Below are 10888 nucleotides of genomic sequence, written 5' to 3' on the forward strand. Positions count from 1 at the left end.
ATATATATATATATATATATATATAATTTTTATATATATATATATATATATATATATATATATATATATATATATATATTTTATATTAATATTGCCATTTTATTTTTATTGAAACAAAGTTTGTTGGAACTTGTTTCTATAAAATTCCAAATGTTTTCTAATGGGCTAAAAAGTGGAATGTTTAAGTTATTCATTAATTTCTGCTGCTTGTGGATCGGTTTATGTGGCTCAGAGCTTAAATTGTGTGCTAGGATGTCTTAAGGTTACTTACAGCAGGTTGAGCAACCATTTTTGTTTTAAACCACTGACTGTATCATGATCACATGTAGTATGTGCATTGTATTTGAAAAGCAGTTTTGTTCCACTTAAGGAACTTGTTACTCACTTAAGACTGCCAGAGATTTGTGTTGGCAGTGTGTGTACTACAGCCTTTGCTGATGTTCAAAAAGGGTTGAGCATTGACTAACCAGTGTCATTCTGTGGTGACATTCTATTCCATGTGTGCCTTTGAAGATACAGAGCAATGATGAGAAATGTCCATTTCAATCCTGAGAATCAATTTTTTTTTATCTCATGCCCGTTGTGAAGCTGTTCACGGTTTTGCTTCATGTGAATAAAACACTTTTGTGATTAATTATAATAGTGTTTGTAAGGGTTAAATTAACATTTGTTATCAATATGACTTTTTTTATCTTTTCTTTCATGTGAGAAATTGAACAAAGCTAGACTGAAATGAGCATGTGTATGAAGGGCTTTTCATGACTCCATCTCAGTTAAGTAAATCATCATCTGCCTCTTGCATAGACAAATCAACATGATTCTTAATCATTCATACACCAAAGATGTGCCAAGAATTTCAAGAAATAGTCTGTAATGGGAGTGACAATCCTTAGGGACTAAATCCTTCATTAAGAATAATATGCACAACTGTACCACACCTATTATTTTCCTAAGGAGTGAACACGGCTGACAATTTTTTTCCTTACATTTAATGTACAATAATTCTGGAATCTTTTTAATTTCCATGTATTTTCTGTGGAAAATCGATTCTATATTTAACAAGTTTACAAAGATTAAAATAAATTTTAAATAAAAGTAACTCATGATGACTTCTTCCTTGCGTCCTTCACCCATTGAGCAATGATTTCAGCCTCCTTCTTGCGAGCAATGATAACTGACTCCGGATCAGCTGGGTTTGACTCCCTGGGGGGAAAAAAAAAAATTGCTTTAGAAATAGATGAAGCAATGTCAGACGACCAAGCCAAAAATTGTATCTGCCTTTTTCTCTAACACCGCTTTGGCCCAACTCATAATTTACTCTGAAAGTTCCTGAAAGCTTGTACCTTAAATCTAGATGATGTGCTCCCTCCGGTATGTTGATTGCAATCAGGGATGGACTGAGTGACTTTCTGATCTACAGGAAAAAAAATAATTCCATCAGCACCTCACTGCATCTCTGCAACACTCGTGTCACAGATTTGACAAATAAGCTGGCAAATAGTTTTTCAAACAGGTTTCTCAAACACTGCCATTTGCCATTGGTCAGAAAACATGTCCATCCCAAACTCATGCCATTGGTTGAGCCAATATTGTTGTGTCAGGCAGGTTGGGTTACTCAAACAAACACAGCAATGTTTTGAGCCACATTGTTTACACTTTTTGAGGGAAATCAACCGACAGATGGCTTAGTTATACTCTAGTTGTCACTGGAATAGGAGAAAGTATTTTACCTTTATAAAAACAACACTACCTTGAATCAAGGAATATTCTTGGTTCAATATAAGTTAAGTTAAATAGACAGCATTTGTAGCAAAATGTTGATTACAACAAAAAAATAAAAATGTTGACTCCCTTTTCGTTAAAATAAATAAATAAAATTAAGTTACAGCGAGGCACTTAAAATGGAAGTGAATGGGGCAAATCTTTGGAAGTTTTAGTTATTAATTCTTCTGTTAAATCATGTATTATTGGAACTGTAAAGTTGTTTAAATAATCATTTTAGGGTTTGTTGACTACATCATCAGGACAATGAAATTGTAAAATTGGCTATAACTTTACACAGAAAAGTATAGTAAGAAATAATATCACACTAAAATCATGTTAACACACATATTGTTTATGTCTTGTGTCTATACTTTTGAAATAGTGAATATTTTAACATTTACAATTTGGCCCCATTCACTTCCATTGTAAGTGCTTCACAGTAACTTAAATTTTAGAATTTTTTTAAAAGGAGGGGCATACTTTTTGTGGTAATCAACATTGTGCAAATGTTGTCGACTGAGCTTAACTTGTATTGAAGCCGGAATATTCCTTTAAATTAAAAAATAAACTTTAAAAATGATATTTAAAGTGTCTTACCCCTCCATTAGCCCAAGGATCAAGGTCACCATTGGAAAATATAATATTGCTTGCAGTGGAGAGATCTGAAAAGAGAAAACACAAATGCATGAGACATCTAGCTCGATGGACAATGGAAAGCCAATAAATATTAAAAGGATCAAGGGAAAGTTGAATAATTATGAGATAAAAAAAAAAAAAAAAAAACCTGGCCAAGTCTGGACACTGGTTGCTATAATTTACCATTCCCCCAGTACTGGGTCTTGAGCCAGCCTGAACGTGGCACCACTCGCCATCTCTTTAAACAGTACTGCCCTCTCTGCTGCTCAGTGAATTTAATAGGTGGGAACATGTCTGTCACATTGTTGCTCTCATAACACATCTCAATCTCTGTGCAGGCCTGAAACACAAATCAACATTTATTATATACATGACAAGTGGGAGGATAATCCATTCAGATTAGTATGTAATCCAATTTTTAAGGTTAAACATATGATTCTTTTAAAGCAGATTTATTTTGCATTGCTGTCCTGGTACCAGGGGTGGTAGCCAGGCCCCTGTCCTGGTACTTATTAACTGAATCTGCAAACAAGGCCTGTGATTAAATTATATGAACAATATGACCTAATCATTGATCATGATTAATATATCTCTGACAACTTGCACCATGTACTACAAAATGTATAATACAATAGTAAGTTTGAGGTCATCTAATCTGATTAGACAAGATGAGTTCCAAGAGTTCTGATATTTAGTATAACAGTACTGCATGTGTGATAATGCTTAGATAACTCAGATTTAAATTAGTACTAATCTACATACCTGATAATCCCATGCATAGCTGTTAAAACCAAGGCCACAGCCAGTGGGGTCTGCACACTCCACATAGAGACTGTAGAGGTCATAGCATGCAAGTGTTCCAGTGGAGTTATAAAAAATCCCTGTGAGGGAGACACACACACACACACACACACACACACACACACACACATTATTATGCTTCAGAGTAATGACAAAATAAACCCTGTTTGGTGAATAACAGTATGTGTTATACCTCTATGACCAGAAGGCTAAAAAAAAATCTAATTTACATTTGTTCAAAGCAGCTTTCATTTACCAACAGTATCTCTGAGTGCTGACATAAGATCAGTGCCATTCAGCATAGTTTCACATGCCACCTGTGGAAGTAAACATATTTCAGTTTATGAAAATAATACAATCACACCTGTTCCGTTCAACTTGTAGAGCACCATAAAAATAAGGAATTTCAATTGGGGCCAGGTGCAGTGGAATGGTTTCATTCACTTGAAGTGTATGATAAATATTTGAATAAAACCATTAGGTTCTGCATTATAACTAGTAACAAGTGGATTACCTTCACAGGGAAGGCTGGCATGCTGCCCATGAATTGAGTGCTGTAAGGGTAGTCCAACATGGCCATCATGGTGAAAGCGTTGCGTAGTAGACCGTTCAGCTGGTGAATGTCCTTTGAGGTGGATGGAGTTTTACACAGGGAGAAGGCAGACTGGATGCGTCCGTAGTCTAAGGAGATAAATGACCATAAAACAGAGAGTGAAATTAGTTTTAGCAAAAAAACTGTAAGAGTTTTTACAGTCCAAAAAGAGGATAAATACCTTCTTGTTCTGCCAAAGTGTTTAGCTTTTGGAAAGCTCCCTTTACTGCATCTCTGCAGGCAGGGCTAACCTTCTCAAAATCCTAAATAAACATATAGAACACATCAATCTTACACCTAAAGAAAAAAAAATCACATACAATTAAGAAACTTTATTTATTCATTATAAGACCACGTTTTGGGGAGTTAAGTGTCTTAATGTAAAAAACAATTAAAGGTGCACTTAGTAATTTAAGTTTTACTCCTAAATACATGAATTGTTATTTTGCAATATATGTAGGAAATCATGACCACACAGTTTTAAATGAAGACTCCATTCATATCAGCAAACTTATAAAACCTGTTTTAGAGGGTCCGCACATGGGGGCTGCCATGTTAGAATCACACGACCAGCCAAATACTACTCACTTAATCGCAGTAACCATCCTGTTATTTGACACTTTCACGCACTGATTAAAGTAAACATGGCTGACTGTAAATACTAAATTTGTACAATGGCATCTGAAACTGAAAACTATTGATTTGATATTATTATGCATTTAAGCCACAAAGTGTCAGTGTAAGTCCAAGATGACAATAAGACAAAAGTTACTGAGTGCACCTTTAAATATTGAACTCACTGCTGATACGTCCTGGAAGAACTGTCTGGAGTCTCCTAGTCCTGCTGTGGAAAGGATGGGAGCACTAGCAGCTAATGCTCCAGCCACAATATTTGGATACCTGATTCTCATGTAAACGCTCAACATTCCTCCATAGCTGAAAAACAGACAAGGACACATAGAGAGAAACATTTGGATATGCGGTGACTAAAATATCAAATTCAAATGTTTAATAAATAATAGTGTGTGTGAAATTACACACTTCACCTTTAATTAAAGGAAAAGTACACCTGAAAAATGACAATTATGTCATCATTTAGCCACCCTCATGATGTTCCATAGCTTACCACAAAACTTACATGACCTATTTAAATTCTATTTTTTATTTTTACCTTTAAGCGCTATGGAGGAAGTCAAACATCTCAAACGGCAATAAAGCCCAACATTCTAACCACCACTGAAGAGGAAAACAGCTATAACACTGCGTCATGGGAGTTTCTCAACTAAACATCATCACCCTTACTAAAATTCTGTTCAAATGATGTTAGATATTAGGAAACAAAACAGCCAAGTTTGCCTTCAGATATTTATATATTCTCTATAGAGATGACTTAAATTGTTAAGAGCCAATAAGTGTTTGTTTTTTATTATCTATTATTTCCTTTGTTGCATTGCAAGGCCCTGGGTGTCTTGAGGAAAGTTCATAATAATAATACTAGTCAACAACATATCAGACAAAATTGCGGCATAATGTGAAATTTAACATTATGGTAAGGCTGATTTAACCCTAAAAGAGGCAATGTGTACCACAAGATACATACTCTTTAGTTTGTTATGGGGTATGAGAAAGTTTCTCACCCAATCTTCTTATCATTTATCATAGTTGGGTCTGTTTTATGTATGCGAATCATGTGACTTGGTTCAAACTTTCTGTGATTGTTAAGTCAGCCTGACCTAAATCCAATATGGCCACCCATGGTTCAGGACCTTCTGACTATGTGACAATGAATTATATATTAATCTTACTTTTTTTCAGAAAAAAACAACAACAAAAAAACATTAAAAACTGCCAATATCAATCATGAACATTTTCTTAAGATGTGGTAGAAAATTAAGTCATATGATATTCATGCTGTTATGTAGCACAATTTGAAGTGTTTGTATCCCTGAGATACATATGATTGAGGGAAGAAAAATGGTTAATCCCCAATATTATATCCATAGAGCTCTGACAAAATTATGGCAGATTCCCAATCCAGAAAAGCCGGTCGCTACGTGAATAACAGTAATTATTAAAAGTGCAGAAGGCTACTATATTAATAAATAAATATGTAGTCTGTATACGACTCATGCTAAAAAGCAAATTAGTGCTCTGCCTGCTGTCATCTGCTACAGAGTATGTGAAGCTCATAATAGTGTTTTCCATGTATGAGCCAAGGATCTCTTAAAGGTATGAGCAGTTTGTCTCTCTATGCCTGCACAACACCTGCTCCACACATTTACAAACACTAACTAATTACTTAAATCACAGCTTTTGTTGTTAAATAATCTCACTAGGACATGACCTGATTTTAATATGTGCGCTGACTGTAAATTACTGTACTCAAGTTCTAAATAAAGAGAAAATAATAAAATAAGAAGTAGTTTTCCTTTATTAAGTATTTAATTCCCTGACTGGATTATCCAAAAATAGACATTACAATGTGGTTAATTAATATATAAACCTATTTTTAATGATTTTACAGAAAAAAAAATTGGCCATACGATTTTGGTCATATCGCCCAGCCTTGTTAGGCAGAATTTTATAGTTTCAGTCACCATTCACTTACTTTTTTACAACATGAAAGTGAGTAAATTATAACAGAATTTTCATTTTGGGGTTCACTGTTAGGAAAAACAAAAAGGACTATAGTGTTGTTGGCTAACTGAGTCCCACCTTCCACCAAAGACAATGACGGGGCATGACTGAGCACCCAGTTCCTTCTTCAGCTCTGTAATCATGACTGCATAGTCAGCCAGGGCCTGCTCCACTGTCAACAGCCCCACTTCTGGGATATTAAATGAATCCTTTCCAAATGGCAGAGACTTTCCATAGTACCGCTATGGGAGAATTTAAAGCAAGGTTACCATTAATGAATAGGTGCAACAACAAAAAATAAAGATATAAGACAGTGCAGATTTCGCCATTGGCTAGCTTCCTCCATTGTCATATGATTAAACAGTTAAATGAAAATCTTACATGCTCAGCAAATATCACCAGAGCTTCCTGTACTGCTGCCAGCTCTGTTATAAACCCAGAATTCAGAGCAAAGGCCCATATGTCCCCTTCATTACCAGTGTAGAAGAAAATGGGTCCATAGCCTTTTTTCCAGTACTTGTCTAGAAAAACAAAACAAACAAAAAAAACAAAACACACACACACACACACACACACACACACACACACACACACACACACACACACACACACACACAATGAACTCAGTTTGGATACAATACACAGTGATCTGAAAAACAATGCGAGTAACATGACAGTGTGTAGCTTATTACCTGTGATAAGGTAGCGCTGGTCATATGTGCCATTGACTAGGCTGTTGTAATTGAAGTGGTCTAAAATTTGTTTAAAATACTTCTCCTTAAAATCAGGTGTGAGGTCACTGTGAGATGGATTGACCTCATTACTTTGCTTTCCCACCTAAAAATTAATCAGAGAATTCCAAAGTAAATAAATAAACAAGTTAATGACAAGTCAACCAAGAATGTTCTGAGTATTACACTGAATGAAAACAATTGCAACTATCAACCACTGAGAGCTGCAGATTATAACAAAGTTTTGGCTTTTGAACGTACCGCAGATAAAAGTGTTTTTTCAGTTTTTTCACCGAGGATCAGCAAAATGAGTCCAAAGAAAAGGCACCGTGCAGTCATTTTCACAGAGACCCCATAGGTCAATTCAGCAATACAGTTGGGTTTGTATCTTCACAAATCTTTTGACTGTCATGTGATCACGTCATGAATCATGTGACTGTATCACTCTCTTCCTGCACTATTGTTTACGCCAGGTATAAGCGATTCATGATGGGTCAGAAGTACATTTTCTTTAAGTTCGCCTTTGCGACGAATGGAACATCTTTGCAGTTTTACAATAAATCTATTTCAAAACAAAAGTCATAAACCGTTTCAAAGTAAAAGTCTCAAATTCTCTGCGTGAAATTTGAAGTGACGGTCAATAAACTGAGCAGGGAAAAACTGAGAACAAACTGTGATATTTTGGCATTCATAGCCAATTTATACACAGATATTTTTATTTTAATTTAGTAAATAGTCAAATGGAATGCTGAATATAATCCCTCCAGTTCAAAATGACTTATATTATCCTTTAATTTTATCCTTTACTCTGGCCTTTATTCAGAGTAGTTTAAAGAGATAGTTCACCCAAAAATAAAAAGTCTCTCATTTTCTCATCCTCATGCCATCCCAGATGTGCATGACTTTCTTTCTTCTACAGAACACAAACAAAACATTTTAGAAGAATATCTCAGCTCTGTAGGTCTATACAATGCAAGTGAATGGTGACCAGACATTTGAAGCTCCAAAAAGCACATAAAGGCCACATACATTTTATCTATACAACTCCGGTGGTTAAATCCATATCTTCAGATTTCACATTTTGAGAAAATGATGGGGTGACCAGACTTCCCGGTTTTCTGGGGACAGTCCTGGTTTTTGGTGGTCTGTCCCAGACTGGAGATGCCCCTGGAAATATCCCTGTTTTTACGAGCATTCAAAACAGCCTGCATAGTGAATTATATTCAGTGTTGGGTGTAATGCATTGTTAAGTAATTCATTTCTGTAATTAAATAACTTTCTTTTTGTAATAGCTTTTCACAACCATTCGTTTTACACCTAGTGGTTGAATAGGACACTGCATGTCCCCTTTAACCAAACCCTTCTTTTTTGTACTCAGATTTCAATCATCAGTGAAAACATGAGTAAGAGAAAGGGATCAGACATAAGACAAATATTTAGTTGTTTGAGCAGCTGAGAAAGTACAGGATTATTCATGTTTTAGGGTGTCCATTGGATGGTACCAGTTGTCTTAAGATGAACATTATTTAAATAGTAATATTTCAAGTTTTGTGTACATGTGGTGTTGTTTACAGGACACCAGGAGTGACCAAAATTATAGGGAGGTAGAGGAGAGGCTAGGTAACACTGAGGTGAATGAGAAAAGAGGCTGAAATTTTGTTACACTACACTGTAACATAACAATCCTGCTGTTTCCATCTAATGATCCATCCACGTTTATAAACCTTAATTTTATTCGGATATGGAGAATAATGGTGATGTACTTGCCTTGATAAGTCAGATAACAGTAACACTACTGTTTTTGCAGTGATATTTTTAGGAAACACAGGGGGTGAGTCAGGCAGAGTTCAGAACATCTGACATGTCAGTTGATATGGAGGTCAGCAAGACAAGAGAAAACACTGACAGGACAGAATAGGTTTTTAGTATGTGTACCCCTGGTATATGCAAGTATAAATATGTCAACATCTTTTTTTAAGGCTAGTGATTCTCTTCCAGTACTTCAACCATCTCATGACTCGGATGTGCCAGATTGCTGGCAGTGGTGTGGCTGGAAGGACAGAAATCCCTGGCTGTATATAGGATGGGAGCATAGGAAGGATGTAATATGCAAGGATGTAAAGACATTGTTACTGTCTGACAAAAGATCTGGACTGCATCTTTCTGATGAGTGGATTAATGGAGTAGTGAGTAGTAGGAGCAAAAAGACAGAGGTAAAGAAAATTTGCAAACATTTACAAAATCTCTGCGGTAAATGACACAGACACCAAGTCTCCTAACAGACTTTCAGGAAAAGAGCTGGTCTTCTCTTCTTTTTGTTGACATAAATGTACCACACATAGAGCTCTTTGTCCCTACTCCATTTGTGATGTCCTGGAATAAAAGTGGTCATCATCTTTCAGCATCATAGCTGACAGGGAGGCAAGCTGAACAGAGTCAACCCAAATTTTTGTGGTACATTTTTTAAGACTCCAGCTTTTGTTACTTTTGACAAAAAATAGTCTGCTGCCTGCTTGTTTGGTGTGTAAATAGTTTGAATGGTCTGGTAATGCACTGTGAGGAAGTTGTAAGTGTTAAGGATTTTTATTTTATTTTTTTGGTATTGTACTTTATACAGTCTGCACCCCAGATATTATTGCTAGCATTGCATTGTTTTTATTATTATTGAACAAATAAGATCACATTTAATTTCACAAAATTTAGTCAACTAAATACACGCTTGCATGTTTTAGACTAGAGAAACTGGTTGAAGTCTCCTGGTCGCTGTATAACTCTGTGCAAGTGGTAATGTAGCCTATGTGCAAGGTTTATTATAATTTCGTGTCTCTATGTCCTTCAACAAAAAATATATGACATAAAGAAGGGTTATATTGGACATCCAGTTCACACACCAAGCTACTACAAAAAATAAATACAAATAAATAAATAAAAAATTGCCCTTTCTCCACGGTCCCTTACTTACCGCAACGACAAGACACTTCTCTCGGGATAACTCGCATTGGCACGGCTTTTGCAGGCCAGTGCTCATAATATCGAGTGAAAATAATGAAAACAAGCTTGTGGAATATGATTAGCTTTCCACGTTTTACAGTAATATTCTTTTGGAAAGTATTTGCTAAGCCACTTAAGAGTTATCGCCGTTTATCCCTGAACATGTCTGCAATAAAAAAAAAATAATAATAATAAAAAAAAAAACGATCTTAACCTTGCTTGATGATGAGCTGTTTCTCGTTTTTTTCGAGAATTTGAGTGTAACTTAAAGTTAAATTACAGTAGATGGCGCTGTTGGTTTTCATAACCCATATGCTGGGTTATATTTTTTAAATGTTTTTAGTACAATACAGATACACTTTTTCATTTTCACTCTATGGTGAAATAAAAAAATAACACATTTATAATTAATTTAATTTAAAATTAATTTATCTAACCATGATTTATAATGGGGCTTTGTGAAACTTTTTGATTTACAGATTTGAATGACATACACAGTTTCTTCACCAGTATGCGACTCAGTCCTACTACATTAAAATGACACGTGTACATCAAAGTCACATACGAGTATAGCACAACAATAAAAATGATCTTAATTATTTCAACACTGACTACGACCGCATTAGAGTTTAATCTTCGCCACAGTAGGATTAATATTTTGCCCTCCGCTTTCAAAACGACTGAAACAACAAGACTGCTCAGACATCTGTTTACAATGAACCGTGAGGTACAACAC

At 35.4% G+C, this 10888-nt stretch overlaps 1 protein-coding gene across 1 annotated transcript; it reads right to left on the reverse strand.

Moving 5' to 3' along the window:
* Positions 1-90: 90 nt before the first annotated feature.
* dpp7 (dipeptidyl-peptidase 7) lies at positions 91-7732 on the reverse strand. Its single transcript, XM_052103786.1, has 13 exons — positions 7423-7732; positions 7123-7267; positions 6812-6951; positions 6509-6672; positions 4594-4729; positions 3975-4056; positions 3716-3882; positions 3458-3518; positions 3163-3281; positions 2584-2740; positions 2362-2426; positions 1344-1414; positions 91-1203 (listed from the first exon to the last, which is right to left on the reverse strand). The coding sequence occupies exons 1-13, from the start codon at positions 7498-7500 to the stop codon at positions 1101-1103; spliced, it is 1488 nt and encodes a 495-aa protein (XP_051959746.1). The 5' UTR covers positions 7501-7732; the 3' UTR covers positions 91-1100.
* Positions 7733-10888: the final 3156 nt, after the last annotated feature.

Source organism: Xyrauchen texanus, chromosome 3, assembly GCF_025860055.1.
Source record: "Xyrauchen texanus isolate HMW12.3.18 chromosome 3, RBS_HiC_50CHRs, whole genome shotgun sequence".
NCBI classification, from domain to species: Eukaryota; Metazoa; Chordata; class Actinopteri; order Cypriniformes; family Catostomidae; genus Xyrauchen; species Xyrauchen texanus.